At 42.2% G+C, this 16299-nt stretch overlaps 1 protein-coding gene across 1 annotated transcript in view; it reads left to right on the forward strand.

Annotated features, from left to right (window-relative positions):
- The window catches only part of sertad2b (SERTA domain containing 2b), a 30706-nt gene extending 14936 nt beyond the window's left edge, over positions 1–15770 (forward strand). The window contains exon 2 of the mRNA XM_062994853.1: positions 14696–15770. Within this exon, the coding sequence (XP_062850923.1) occupies positions 14700–15761 (1062 nt within the window). The 5' untranslated portion in view covers positions 14696–14699 and the 3' untranslated portion in view covers positions 15762–15770. The remainder of the gene's footprint in view (positions 1–14695) is intronic.
- The last annotated feature ends 529 nt before the right edge of the window (positions 15771–16299 follow it).

Here is a 16299-nt window from a genome sequence, read left to right on the forward strand (position 1 = left end):
CTCAATTGGGTTTAGTCCATCACCTTTACCTTCAGCTTCCTCAGCAAGGCAGTTGTCATCTTGGAGGTTGTGTTTGGGGTCATTATCCTGTTGGAAAACTGCCACGAGGCCCAGTTTTCGAAGGGAGGGGATCATGCACTGTTTCAGAATGTCACAGTACATGTTGGAATTCATGTTTCCCTCAATGAACTGCAGCTCCCCAGTGCCAGCAACACTCATGCAGCCCAAGACCATGATGCTACCACCACCATGCTTGACTGTAGGCAAGATACAGTTGTCTTGGTACTTCTCACCAGGGCGCCGCCACACATGCTGGACACCATCTGAGCCAAACAAGTTTATCTTGGTCTCGTCAGACCACAGGGCATTCCAGTAATCCATGTTCTTGGACTGCTTGTTTTCAGCAAACTGTTTGCTGGCTTTCTTGTGCGTCAGCTTCCTTCTGGGATGACGACCATGCAGACTGAGTTGATGCAGTGTGCGGTGTATGGTCTGAGCACTGACAGGCTGACCTCCCACGTCTTCAAACTCTGCAGCAATGCTGGCAGCACTCATGTGTCTATTTTTTAAAGCCAACCTCTGGATATGACGCCGAACACGTGGACTCAACTTCTTTGGTCGACCCTGGCGAAGCCTGTTCCGAGTGGAACCTGTCCTGGAAAACCGCTGTATGACCTTGGCCACCATGCTGTAGCTCAGTTTCAGGGTGTTAGCAATCTTCTTATAGCCCAGGCCATCTTTGTGGAGAGCAACAATTCTATTTCTCACATCCTCAGAGAGTTCTTTGCCATGAGGTGCCATGTTGAATATCCAGTGGCCAGTATGAGAGAATTGTACCCAAAACACCAAATTTAACAGCCCTGCTCCCCATTTACACCTGGGACCTTGACACATGACACCAGGGAGGGACAACGACACATTTGGGCACAATTTGGACATGTTCACTGTGGGGTGTACTCACTTATGTTGCCAGCTATTTAGACATTAATGGCTGTGTGTTGAGTTATTTTCAGAAGACAGTAAATCTACACTGCTATACAAGCTGTACACTGACTACTCTAAGTTATATCCAAGTTTCATGTCTATAGTGTTGTCCCATGAAAAGATATAATGAAATATTTGCAGAAATGTGAGGGGTGTACTCACTTTTGTGATACACTGTATATACAGTATATGCATATATGCATTTTTGAACTTTGTAGGACAAAAGTTTTCACATGCAATACCAGCACTGATTCTTTTGTGATCTCTATTTCAACCCACTCTGCCTCCGACGCTTGTGCTCGGTATTACTGAGCTCCGTCAGGAGAGCCCACACAGAAGACACCCCGTCTTTGTGCCGTCAAGTGCCGTGAAAAAGCACAGTGAGGAAGTAATGAGGCCGGGCACAGAGGAGGATGAACATGCATTATGCGCCTGTAACGATACTGTAAGATGACACCGGGCGGTGCGCTCCTTCTTCTTCAGTCTTTATTGCTGTCACTCTCCTCCTAGCTCTCGCTCATCCGGCAGTAAAGCCAGCGTTATTACATACAGACCGGGGAGGTGATGTTCAGCTGGCCTGGCTATCTGTGTGTTTTTAAGCTTGACACACTATCCTCACGGTCGTGTGGTCAGTTTAGCAGTGCAGCTGTGAACTGTGTATGTACACACGCGTGGTAGCCTGTGTGTGTGTGTGTGTGCGAGCGAATCCATCCCCTCAGGACCTGAAATAGCACAGTGCAGAGGTAGGGGGAGGGGAAGTCAGCAGCACAGGCATGGAAATGTGCAGATCCTGTTACACCATCATAATATCAGTGAAGATTCAGCTCTAGTTCCGTCACTCCCTCACTCATTCACTTAAATCTTCACCTCGTCTCTTACTCACACGTTTATTTACCTACTTGTTCTTTGACTCGTGCACTCGCTCTATCATCAGCATTATTAATGCAGTTTGGATTCTTACGTAAAGTTTATTTCTGGGCTTCCACAGTACAGAGTGGGTGTCCAGTCTAGCAGCCAAGGCTGGACAGTATGACAAATTGATATCAACAGCCCAATATATTGACGTCATGCTTCACCAAATGGATAGTATCGGCAGATGTTAGTTCTTTTATAACTCTATATACGTAACCAATTGGACATTAAGATCTATTTTTTGCTTTTACATGTTGAGTTTGAATGAACGGAGGGGGGCGTTGAACTTAAATTTACATCACAGCATGTTTCACTGCAGGAAAATGCAAAGCAAAAAATGTTACTACTACTACTATTACTACTACTACTACTACTAATAATAATAATCATGATCATTCATTTTACGGACTGTTTCTTCTTGTTTAAGGGGTCTTATGCTTCACTAAAACACTGCCAGTCCACCCCAGGGAAACACACCAAGGCAACTTTCACATGATTCGCGTTTTGTGCTTCGTTCATCGCAATGCTTGGCATGAATTGCTGCTTATAGCTGCATTTAAGCCTTTCATATAATACACAGCAAAAGCTCTTTCTACTGGCTGTGCCACTGAGTCCCAAGCTTAAAACAATACACAATATTAATAATATTGACTGACTGTGTTGACAGTTTATTCACATGCAGTTTTTATTAAATGTATTTCACGTTATTCAAGAAAACTCTGCACGGTCATCATTTTGAGGTGAGAAAACCCAGCAAAAGAATAAAGTGACTTCATGAAACGTCATTGTTTTGTTAATCTAAGGGGAATTAAATGATATTAAAAAGCTACTAGCCACAACAAGTGATTCCAGGATGAGGAAACTTGCTGTCTAAAACCTGATCTCCACATTTTACTGATGTATTTTTCTCAATGATGTTTTAGATTTAAGTTTGAATTAACAGTTCAGGCTTTTGTGAATCAGTGAATCAGTTTGGCATATTCTCTTTGTGTCTATGTGGGTTTCAACATTTCCAGAAACTGATTGGTGCAGTATCAATACATCATGCATGGGTGGTTACAGTGGCTCAAAAAACTACACTGAGCATTTCTGACTTACATTTTTCTATATAGACAGATGGACGGTTAACCAAATGCACAGTTATTAAAAAATATTGCACAAAGTACAGCAGGTACAGCAAGTATTGCACATAATTTAAAAGTAATTGCACAGAGAAGTACTAAAAACCAAGTGAATTATTGTGATGGTAATTGTCTACGTTTGGGACGGTGCTGGTTGTATAGCCTGACAGCAGAATAATAATAATAATAACAATAAGTAAAATTAATAACTATACATAGGGTCTTAATGGGTATATAATTGTGCAAATATGTATGAGGTAGACTGTATATTTAAAGTGCAAGTGCAAATGATAATAATTGATAATAAACTACTATAAACTAAACACTCTAAACTAATACATAGTTTTCTTTCATTTCTCCATCAGTGCCTCGTCTGCTACACTTTATCCATGTAGTTGGTCACTCACTTGGAGTTTTTCCTTATGCAACTGTAGTACAGAGTGTACGTCCAGGATCGCAGCTCTGCATGCCTTCTCCTCCGACAGCCCTGTGTTCTGCTGTCCAAAGAGCCTGGCCTTGCTTTTACACTAATTCTGGACTTATCCGGTGCTCTATTTCACACGCTTAGCTACTGGCACGAGTCGTATCCAGGAAGTGAGCCACAGCTGAGCCAAGCCTTTAAAAAGTGTGTTGAAAAAGCGAGCCATCCCCGGTCATTTGACAGCACTCTCCTGAATAAAAAGAAAACAGAGCGCTCTAGTTTAATGGTGCATTTTTATTTTTACATGTTTTTAGGAAGAGATTTTATGCAGATGCGGTTGTGAAACGGTTTCGGAGTGTGTAGTGTGTATGCAGTAGTAATAGAGAGGCTGTGCTTCAGTGTCTATGATTTTATGGAAGGAACAGAGTGTGCCGAATGAGGCGGGAACACACTGCTCCCCATTCTCCCCTCCTGCTGTCACTCTCTCACCGTTACATTCAGGTCAGAGCTGATAGGTAGCGGTGCAGTGTGGGTACACCGATCCAGGACAAATGGTTCCTCCCTAATTCCCCATCCTAACCACAACTGTATGCCTTCTCTGTGTATGTCAGTCTTGTATGTCTTGTATTCCTTCATTGTGACCTTTTGCCCTGCAGATAAAGGAAATATTATGAAATGTTGATAAAGAAGCAAGAGGGAAAAGTAGTAGAAGTATTTTCAGGGTAGAGTAGTACAGCACTCTCCTCTGCGTGACTTCTGTAGACCTGTTTAGCCACCCCACATTCTTTATGTTGGTCTTCATGGGAATTTGATTTATACACTGTAAAAAATAAATAAATAAAATAAAAAAACATACATATATATATATATATATATATATATATATATATATATATATATATATATATATTAGGGCTGTCAAACGATTAAAATTTAATCGCATTAAAAAAAATCTGTGTAAATGTTATAGAAAACAAGGATTTTTAAGTGAAATGTTACAATTAAAATGGTGAACACATTTTATGCTAAATGTACTGATGTTAAAAACTGCTGGGACAAGAGAAAACTAAGGGAGTTTATTCACTCACATATTAGGCAGTAAATGTCAGATTGTACGTTAGAATTTCTCCATCAGCAAACACTGTAGATCAGCGGTGCTTTAGATGGGATAAGGCGTAGTTATTGTAACAGACTTTTCTGTGGTTGTATCGTGACAATGGTTTGATGGACGTTTCTACACGAAGTGAGTGTGTTTTGACCCTTTGGGGCTTCCGTAGTTCATGAACTAACGTGCTTGACTCAGCTTTCCGGTATTCGGTACAGAAGAAGAAGTTAATTAAGTGTAATAAAGTGTTCTGCTCCCGACAACTTGTGAATATAGCGTGTATTTATTTCTTTATTAAGCAAGTACATCACTACGACGATCGGTTACATTATGTTAACAAACCGCAAATGAAAAACGGTGGCAAGTCCGACATTAAAATGTTTGTTCTACCAGTCAAGTGTCAACATGAACTAGAATCTGCGTTAACGGCACTATTTTTTTAAATCGCGTTAAATTGAGGTCGCGTTAATGCGTTATTATCGCGTTAACTTCGACAGCCATAATATATATATATATATATATATACAGTGTATCACAAAAGTGAGTACACCCCTCACATTTCTGCAGATATTTAAGTATATCTTTTCATGGGACAACACTGACAAAATGACACTTTGACACAATGAAAAGTAGTCTGTGTGCAGCTTATATAACAGTGTACATTTATTCTTCCCTCAAAATAACTCAATATACAGCCATTAATGTCTAAACCACCGGCAACAAAAGTGAGTACACCCCTTAGTGAAAGTTCCTGAAGTGTCAATATTTTGTGTGGCCATCATAATTTCCCAGAACTGCCTTAACTCTCCTGGGCATGGAGTTTACCAGAGCTTCACAGGTTGCCACTGGAATGCTTTTCCACTCCTCCATGACGACATCACGGAGCTGGCGGATATTCGAGACTTTGCGCTCCTCCACCTTCCGCTTGAGGATGCCCCAAAGATGTTCTATTGGGTTTAGGTCTGGAGACATGCTTGGCCAGTCCATCACCTTTACCCTCAGCCTCTTCAATAAAGCAGTGGTCGTCTTAGAGGTGTGTTTGGGGTCATTATCATGCTGGAACACTGCCCTGCGACCCAGTTTCCGGAGGGAGGGGATCATGCTCTGCTTCAGTATTTCACAGTACATATTGGAGTTCATGTGTCCCTCAATGAAATGTAACTCCCCAACACCTGCTGCACTCATGCAGCCCCAGACCATGGCATTCCCACCACCATGCTTGACTGTAGGCATGACACACTTATCTTTGTACTCCTCACCTGATTGCCGCCACACATGCTAGAGACCATCTGAACCAAACAAATTAATCTTGGTCTCATCAGACCATAGGACATGGTTCCAGTAATCCATGTCCTTTGTTGACATGTCTTCAGCAAACTGTTTGCGGGCTTTCTTGTGTAGAGACTTCAGAAGAGGCTTCCTTCTGGGGTGACAGCCATGCAGACCAATTTGATGTAGTGTGCGGCGTATGGTCTGAGCACTGACAGGCTGACCCCCCACCTTTTCAATCTCTGCAGCAATGCTGACAGCACTCCTGCGCCTATCTTTCAAAGACAGCAGTTGGATGTGACGCTGAGCACGTGCACTCAGCTTCTTTGGACGACCAACGCGAGGTCTGTTCTGAGTGGACCCTGCTCTTTTAAAACACTGGATGATCTTGGCCACTGTGCTGCAGCCTAGTTTCAGGGTGTTGGCCATCTTCTTGTAGCCTTGGCCATCTTCATGTAGCGCAACAATTCGTCTTTTAAGATCCTCAGAGAGTTCTTTGCCATGAGGTGCCATGTTGGAACTTTCAGTGACCAGTATGAGAGAGTGTGAGAGCTGTACTACTAAATTGAACACACCTGCTCCCTATGCACACCTGAGACCTAGTAACACTAACAAATCACATGACATTTTGGAGGGAAAATGACAAGCAGTGCTCAATTTGGACATTTAGGGGTGTAGTCTCTTAGGGGTGTACTCACTTTTGTTGCCGGTGGTTTAGACATTAATGGCTGTATATTGAGTTATTTTGAGGGAAGAATAAATTTACACTGTTATATAAGCTGCACACAGACTACTTTTCATTGTGTCAAAGTGTCATTTTGTCAGTGTTGTCCCATGAAAAGATATACTTAAATATCTGCAGAAATGTGAGGGGTGTACTCACTTTTGTGATACACTGTATATATATATATATATATATATATTAAATGCATTTTCTCCTCATTTTCCTCCCGATTTAGCGCACTCAATTTTGTCTTCCGCTGCTGAGAGATACCAGATTGAATCCAAGGAGAGCACGTCGCTGTACACGGCACACCTCTTTCGACACGTGCACAGCCATTCTCTTCTTGCCTCTGCATTCTGCACAGGCGTCTCCTCCACCAATCAGGGTCCTTACACAGCGTATGAAGACACACCCACCCACACATAGTCCGGCCCCCACCCTTTAGATATGGTGGCCAATTAGTATCTGCTGCAGGGACTGCAATTATGCCCACCAGATGGCGCCCAATCGAGGAGTTCCGAAACTCGGTGCTGGTGTGCTAGAGGAATATCCCACTGCGCCACCTGGGCACCCCTATTTATTTATTTTTATTTATTATTTTTTTATTTTTAGAACCATTAGAACAAATTTAGGCACAAAGTGTTTTTACATTGTGTTTAAAACAAGAGCAATAATTATATTAATCGGATAGTATGGTGTTGCAGTACATAGTGGTACATCACCAGTTACTTTTTTGATATCTGGCCTGATGTCCTGTGTCCATCTGAGTTTCCTCCTACCTTTCAAAAAAGTTGACATCCACCCTGAAGAGGGTGGCAGTCCTTTCAGAGCATCACAAACAGCCTCATTCCTTCACTTACTCACTCACTCACTCACACCTCGGAGCAGTGTACAGTAGCCACTTACATGTTCTTGGGAGGAGCAGATTAGACCCTCAGGGCCCTGGAGCTATGTGGTACCAACATTACCTGTTATGCCACTGCTACTACTACTACCACTACGACAACAACTCTAAGTTAAGCTAAGTGCAATTAGTGTAGTGTTCACACCCACTGTATTAATACTTTACTGGCCAGAAGGATGTACTTACCAAACACATTGTATTACATGAAGAAATTACGTTGGAACAGATGCTGGTCAGCACACTGACCTGATTTATACTGTGAATGTGATGACACAAATTATTCATGTAATGATGAGTGTTAGTGTTGGTCATTACTCAGACATTAATATTAAACAAAATAACTGGATCAATATGTTTATAATAAATTTAGTTCAATAAACCTAGTGGGGGGCCGCTCAGGTGGCGCAGTGGTAAAAACGCATACTGGAACCAGAGCTGGGATCTCAAAAACATCGTATCGAATCTCAGCTCTGCCTGCCGGCTAAGGCTGAGCGGCCACATAAACAATGATTGGCCTGTTGTTCAGATATGGGCGGGACTAAGCCGGATGGGGTCACTCTCCCATGACTGGTGCAATTACGACCTCTGCTGGCTGATTGATGGCACCTGCACAGAGATGAGAAAAGAGTGCTCTCAGGGTGTGTCTCTCCGTACACAATGCTGAGCTGCACTGCACTCGTCAAAGTGTAGGTGATACGATGCATACAGCATGCTGCCCACGTGTCGGGGGGGGGGGGGGGGTAGCTTTGTTCTCCTCAATCAGAGCAGGGATCGGCATTGGTGGAGAGGAAGTATGATGCAATAGGGCAACTGGACACTAAAAAGGGGGGAAAATGCATAAAGAAAATATATATAGAAACAATAAACCTAGTGGGGCTTCTGTAGGGCCAAAATGTTATTAAATGATTCAGTTACTAATATTATGTAGTAATTTTTATATTTCATATGCACTGTTCATGTCAGTACACTTGAAAGTGAAAGTTGAAGTTACATTTATGTGTATGAGACATTTATGTCATAGCAGTCTTGGGACTTTTATGATTTTTTAAAGAAATAATAGGATTAATAATTGTAACTCACTTATTCTAAAAAAAATGTATCAAACTTAGTTGTGTTCATAAAGAAGAGAATGCTGTTTAATAAGTGTATAATTATGGTTGCAGTCATACAAGCTTTATTTATTTATTTATTTGTTTTTTTATTTATTATTAAGAAATCCTAAGCTTTTTTTTAATGCCTTTTCTCCCGATTTTTAGCACGTTCAATTTTTACCCTATTGCGTTATGCTTTCTCTCCACTGGAGCTGACCCCCCGCCCCGATTGAGGAAAGCGAGACTGTCACACGTCCCTTTCGACACGTGTGCAGTAGCCGACTGCATCTTTTCACCTACCAGAGGCAAGTTAATATGACGATTAGCTTTGTGCACGGAGAGCCACACCCTGATCAGCATTATTCCTCTACTCTGTGCAGACGCCATCAACCAGCCAGCAGAGGTCATAATTTGCTCAGTCATAAGGAGTCCTACTCGGCTTACCCTACCCTATGAACAACAGCCAATCGTTGTTCATGCAGCCTCCCAGCCCAGCCGTATGGCAGAGCTGAGATTCGATACGAAGTATTCGAGATCCCAGCTCTTGTTGTGCTAGCGTGTTTTACCGCTGCGCCACCTGAGTGGCTAGAAATCCTCAGCTTTTCCTCAGAAATTAGACGCCTGTGTCACAATGTTACATGACTACTGAATTATTAATGAAATGTTGCTGTTGGTAGATTTTTAGAAAAGCACCTAGAAAAATATTTGTAGCATTTAGCAGAAAGTGACTTGCTACATTTAACAGATACAGTACAGTGTAAGCAACTGAGGGCCTTGTAAGCAGTTAGGGGCCTTTTTCAGGGGCCCAACATTGGAAACTTGGTTTGGATGGGATGAACCATTGACTTTCTGATCGTTAGTTCAGTACCTGACCACTTATCCACCTACCAAAAATCAAAATCTGCGGCATTTAGTGCATTTATCCAAAGCGACTCCAATTATGACTAAATACAATGTGAGCAATTGAGGGTTGAGGGCCTTGCTCAGGGGCCCAACATTGGCAACTTGGTTTTGATGGGATAAACCATTGATTCTCTGATTGCTAGTCCAGTACCTGACCACCTATCTAGCAACGAAGAATCTAAATCTGCTGCATTTAGTGGACGCCATTATCCAACGCAACTTACAATTATGATTAAATACAATGTGAGCAATTGAGGGTTAAGGACCTTGGCTGAGGTAGGGTTTGAAATGGTAACCTTATGATTACCAGTCCAGTGCCTTCACCACTGTGCTGCCACTTCTCCCAAGAACCAAGTTGGTGTTTCAATCATTTAGAGAAAGAACCATATCATAAATGATTGTCATGACATAAATGTCCACGGCAAGTGTTTGTGATTGATATTTATTGTTTATTAGAGGTCTCTGTCCCTTTTGAAGTCTTTGCGTTGTGGCTGTAATTGGCAGATTATGGAATTCATGTGCAGCAGCAAAATAACTTGTTTAACTGTTTGTTCTTTCTAAGCTTCTCCTCAGAATCAGTAGAGAACAGAAACGAGGCAGTGTGTTTTTTTTCTTAAAGTTGTCTTACCCCCACCTTCTCTCTCTGTCTTCGTACTGTTCCTCGCACCCGCCTCTCTCCCTCTTTGTCATCTCTTTGGGCGGACTCCCAGCTGACCGTGTTTGTCATGGTAACTGGCAGCGAGGTAACAGGCCCAGCCACTTGCACTTCCTGACTGAGTGAAAATGCCTGCCAGAGGTGCGCTTGCGCACTTCTTCTTTGCCTACCCGCCCACTTATTTGTGTGCATGTGTGCGTGTGCGTGTGTGTGTGTGTGTGTGTGTGTGCGTGCAGACATGTCTAGGGTGCATGAAGCTGTCAGCCTGGATTATGTTCAAGCACACTGCAATGCTGCCTAATGCTACTGGGCTTCACTTTATGCTAATGAGAAGAGGCCTCAGGAACAGACTTCTTATTCTTTTTCTCTTTTGCCCACTCCGTCTCCGTCTCCGTCTTTTTTCTTCTGTTTTCCTTTTTTTTTACAGCAATGCTTAAAGTTCTCGCTCTGCCCTGTCACTTCTTATCACTGTTTCTGTTTAGATAACAATGCTCATGGTTGTTTTTGTCTTTATGCCTCCTTTTCGGTGTTTATTTTACCACGAATAAAAAAAATATGCCGGTTAAACTATGCAGAAATCCTTGTTTTTTTTTGCTTCTGTACTATTGCAATTAAATCTTAATAAATTTAACTTTTGTGCCTTTGAGAAATTAGTTGTAAAAACATACAATAATACATAAAATACAATGCAACAATAATCAAGCTTATTGCTGAAGGAACATAGTGGAGGGAGTGTAGTGAGGCAGTGTAGTGAAGGTAGTGAGTCAGTGTAGTGAGGGGTAGTTAGGTAGTGAGGTATTGAGAGAGTGCAATGAGGCACTGTAGTGAGGAAAAGTAGTCAGGAAGAGTAGAGAGGTAGTGATGAGTAGTGAGGTAGTGAGGGAGTGTAATAAGGCAGTATTGTAAGAAAAAGTAGTGAGGTAGTGAGGGAGTGTAATAAGGCAGTATTGTAAGAAAAAGTAGTGAGGTAGTGAGGGAGTGTAATAAGGCAGTATTGTAAGAAAAAGTAGTGAGGGAGTGAGGGAGTGTAATAAGGCAGTATTGTAAGAAAAAGTAGTGAGGTAGTGAGGGAGTGTAATAAGGCAGTATTGTAAGAAAAAGTAGTATTACATGTTTATAATAAAATATTTCTTGTATGACATTGACGCTGATGCAGAAGTCGAGCCTCAGCTGTGTGCATTATTATTGTGTTTACAGTTTTTCTTTTATAGCTGCTCTGTTGCAAAATTAAATGAGTTTTAGACTTTTTTGGAGTTTCAGAACTGGCTTGTAGAATAGCACAGATCATTGAGTACTGCTTTTAAAGTTAACAAATAGTAAGGTGAGTTTCACAGGATGTAAAAACACAGACGTTTTACATCAAAATTATTTTACTGTTATAAGATAGCATTTTTTTCTATTTTTGCATTTTCCTCATTCTTTAATTTCCCAATTGTAACATCCTCCCCTGACTGATCATACTCCCTCTCCAAAGAAAATTGCCTGACTATTAGCTCTTATATTCTTTGCCATGAGGCACTGAAGTTCATTTGAAATTTGTGATTCTAAGTGTGTAAAAGATTCTCAGCCTTGTTTTAAATGTAGCCTACGTAACTTATCATTTTAAAAAAGTAGAAACATAGATGCAAAAACGTACATTCTGTTTAAAATATTTAAAAAATAATGAAATAAAAGTATTTTTGTGTTAACCATTACTGTATTTCTACAGTTGCATGGCACAGGTAGTGTGGGTGTTTCACAGCACCAGGATTCTGTGTTTTACCCTGGTTTAAATGTCTTCAGTTTTAAACTGTATATTAATACACTGATGCCCTGTGTGTACCTCATTTTTTTTGGATGGAGCGTTACCCACAGTGACTCTATCAGGGTGACAGAGGATCATGTGGATGAAAGACTGAAACAAATGAATTTTTAAAGACAAATTTAAAAATCTATATATAGCTTCATCAACAACGCGGGCACTCACTCTGTCAGTAAATGTTTTTAATAAACTAGGAATATACACCGATCAGCCATAACATTAAAACCATCTCCTGGTTTCTACACTGTCCATTTTATCAGCTCCACTTACCATATAGAAGCTACAATTACTGACTGTAGTCCATCTGTTTCTCTGCATGCTTTTTTAGCCTGCTTTCACCCTGTTCTTCAATGGTCAGGACCACCACAGAGTAGGTATTATTTAGGTGGTGGATCATTCTCAGCACTGCAGTGACAAATACATGGAGGTGGTGTGTTAGTGTGTGTTGTGTTGTGCTGATATGAGTGGATCAGACACAGCAGCGCAATTTGTAGTAGCTTCTGTTGGCCTGACTTTATGTCTTTGAAATTGTGTGAGGAAACTGGAGCACCTGGTGGAAACTCACACAGACACAGGGCGAACATGCAAACTCCACAACGAATTTGATTGTATATTGTATACACTGTATATATACAATTTCATTTCACACTACACCACCACAGTGGTGCTACTGGCCAGTGGGCATCCAAACAGACATGATTGTGTCAGGGGGCGAAGGTCTGCGATGGATTGGCACCATGTCCAGGGTATTCCTACCTTGTGCTTGTTGGTTCCCAGGAATTGGGCCAACCACTACCCTGACCAGGATAAAGCATTTGATAAAAATGAAAACAGTTGTGCTACAGATAATAATGCATTAATCTCTTTAAACTTTGTAAAGCTGAAATGTCAGTCTCCTCCTCATGATCATCTGTTTCATGACTCAAGCGTACGTTAGTGCTGACCATCATTAACGTAGTGATATTTTGGGCTTTCTTTTATGTGCTTTGGTGTGGAGTCAGTGATCGACTTTGGTTTGTGTTCCACACCAATGTTGCAAGGTGTCTAATATAGTTTCCACTTCTTTTAAGTAAAGTGTACGTGATACTCTTTAGAAAATTGCTTTGCTCTGTCTTTATAGAATATGTTAGTTGCAAATGGGATTATTTTCCAATCATCCATAAATCTGCTCCACACTAGTTAACTTTTAATTCGTTTAACTCTATTTGATCACATGATAGCATCTACATTCATTGTATGTTCAAACCTACAAAACTGACCATTAAAATACTTGTTATTAATGAATGTTTTACAAGATATTGTAATACAGATGTGTCCACATGGCTCAGCATAGCTGCTTAGCTCTTTTTGTCCCGCCCCGCTGTTTTGCCTCACTCCTCTGTACTGTAACATGGCGTCTCCTGAGAGTGGTAGTAAATCTCAATCTCAAGTACGACATGCTGGTACTGTAGCTGAGGTCTCCGTTCTTCACCAGTCCTGCTTTTCTTAACCATCTTTTTTCTGCAGTATTCACAGACACCACTGCATCTTTATGCACAGTCTGTTACTGAACCTCTGACACACACACCCTCACACACCCGCCTCCCTCTCCGGGCAGCAGCCGCACACACTCAGGAAGCAGTAGTCAGAACAGGATTCCTGTAATCACTCCTATTTCTGTCCCGCTCTGAAGATTTTTGAATATACACACAGTGAAAAGTGTGAATTCTGCTGTATGATTAGCTGATCTAGTCATTCGTAGCAGTCTGTATCGTTTTCCTGAGTATCGTTTTGCATACACTGCTGTCCCCATGTTGTGTTAACTTATCTGTTTGGCACAGTTGTAACGCGAGTCGCCGTGTGATCTTTTTTCCTCTGCGTCGGCCGTACAGATATTGTAGTGACTCTCACCCCAGTGGAGGCTCAGAATGCTAATATGATGACAGCTAGCGGGTTAATGTCATGGCAACAAAGCAACAATCTGGTAACACAAATGGACTTTTTTATTTTAATTTGATTTATTTGTCTGCTGTTGATTCTCAAGCCAGTATATGTTTTTTATTGGTTACTCGGCATTTAGTGGACACTTTTATCCAAAGCGACTTACAGTTGTGACAGTATACAATCTAAGCAATTGAGGGTTAAGGGCCTTGCTCAAGGGTCCAACAGTGGCAACCTGGCAGTGGTGGGGCTTGCACCAGCAACCTTTTGATTTCTGAACCAGTACCTTAACCACTAGGCTACAGCTGCCCCTCACCATGTACAACATAATGACATACGGCATCCCGTATGCTTCTTCTGGTGAATTTATGTGCCTTAGCTTAGTTTTAAGGGTAACAGTTAGCTCGAGGACTTTTGGCAAACTGTATATGAGCAAAAGTATGTTGACACCTGACCAAGAGTTGATTGGACATTCCCCCGACCTTGCTGCAATAACAGTCTGCACTCGTCTACAAAGGCTTTCCACAATATTTTGTACCTAGTCTGTCAAAACAGCAACACTCAAATTCATCCTAATAGTGTTTTCCATGCCAAACTTGTCAAACCAGGATCCATTCCCCTCACCCTCAGACTAGAAAATCATGTTTGTATGTAGATACATGACTGGACAACCAGGCCGGCCTTTAAAACAATTTAATTCTATTGAATATAACCAGCCTACAGTATTAAAATGTGGTTGGCACGTCCATGTATGACAGGCTACAGATTAAGAACCACTGTTCATTTTTTAAAACAGACCTCTAAAGAAAAAATGGATGTAAAAATAGTTTTTGCACTACAGTAAGTGATGTAACGTCTCTTTCTCTCTCACTTTGTCTGCTCCAGATATATGTTGGGTAAAGGAGCAAAGCGGAAGCTGAACGAGGATGACGAGGGCGTGGAAGGCAAAACGTTGGCGATGGCCGATGGCCTCTCCAAGGTCTCATACACGCTGCAGAGGCAGACCATATTCAACATCTCTCTGATGAAGCTGTACAGTCAGCGGGCGCTGGTCGAACCCAGCCTGGAGAAACGTGTGCTCATTAACAACATGCTGCGCCGCATTCAGGACGAGCTGAAGCAGGAGGGCAGCCTGCGACCTCTCTTTTTCCCGCCTTCGCCCCCTCCAGACCACCCCATGGACGAGGGCTACCGTGAAGCTCAGCCCGCCTTTGGAGTGCTTTCCGTAGTGGCCACACCTCCCATGCTATCCCAGCAGCCCCCGATTTCCCCTCCGTCCCCGGCCCTGGCCGGCCCCGCGCCTCTGGACGCTTGTCTCACCCCGGCTTCTCTGCTGGAGGAGGACAGCGATGTGTTTTGCACTTCTCCTTCTTCACTTCATCCTGCCCCATCCAGTGTCCACCCCACCACGCCCACTAACAGCTTCTCCTCCGCCCTGGAAGAAATCGAAGAACTCTGTCCATTGTCCACGGCAGCTGGACCTACCACTACCTCCTACTCCTCACTCTCTGTGCCCCTTCCTGTTCCCATCCAGCCCGCCAACCTGCCCACTGTTGCATCGGTCTCTAAAAACTGCACCAAATCCGGCGACGCGAAGCTGGAGGGGCCGAGTCTATCGGCCACAGAGCGCCAGCCGTCAGGTACCACGTCTACTGAGCCCAAAGCGATGGAGACACACCCTCCGAGTGGCTTAGACATGAACACTTCGCCATCCTCCTCCTCTTCCTCAGGCTTCCTCACCGATCTAGCCCTGGACGATATCCTCTTTGCTGATATCGACACCTCCATGTATGACTATGATCCGTGTACGTCTGCATCAGGGACCTCCTCCTCTAAACTCTCGCCTGTGGTGACGGCTGATGACCTCATCAAGACTTTATCCCCCAACCAGCCTTTTAAAATGGACCTGACTGAGCTGGACCACATCATGGAGGTGCTGGTAGGGTCGTGACCATGTAGGGACGGGATTTAAATATTTTTTAAGATATAAACTATTTAAAAACTTTTTTAAAGCAAGGCAATTTTAATCTGAGTGATGATGTCACCCCGTTCTGCTCCAACACTGTGCATGCACTGCGCTCGCCTTTTCCAAAAACCAACATGAAGGAACACACTTGGCTTCTGTCAGATTTGAGTGCCTTCATCAAAAATGACCACTTGGTAAATTTCTGTATTTTTATTATTGTCTGTATTTTATTTCTCAAATATGAGGAGTAAGAGGTAGCAGCTCTCGTGCCCTTAGCATACATTTACAATAATGTGCTGCGTACTTCTGCTACTTTTATATTACTTTCATTTTTACAAAGCACAAGGAGGAACTTGTTTTTGTGTTCGGTTAGTGTTATTCTTATGCTCAGATTAATATTTATCAGCTTCGACTACAATTTTCAGAATTAATTCATCTCTACACTTAAAAATTATCATTGGCAAGTACAATTTAATATAAAATGTGTTTTATTGTATTATATTTTTATTATGAGATTATTTTA

Source organism: Trichomycterus rosablanca, chromosome 5 (genome assembly GCF_030014385.1).
Source record: "Trichomycterus rosablanca isolate fTriRos1 chromosome 5, fTriRos1.hap1, whole genome shotgun sequence".
NCBI lineage: Eukaryota > Metazoa > Chordata > Actinopteri > Siluriformes > Trichomycteridae > Trichomycterus > Trichomycterus rosablanca.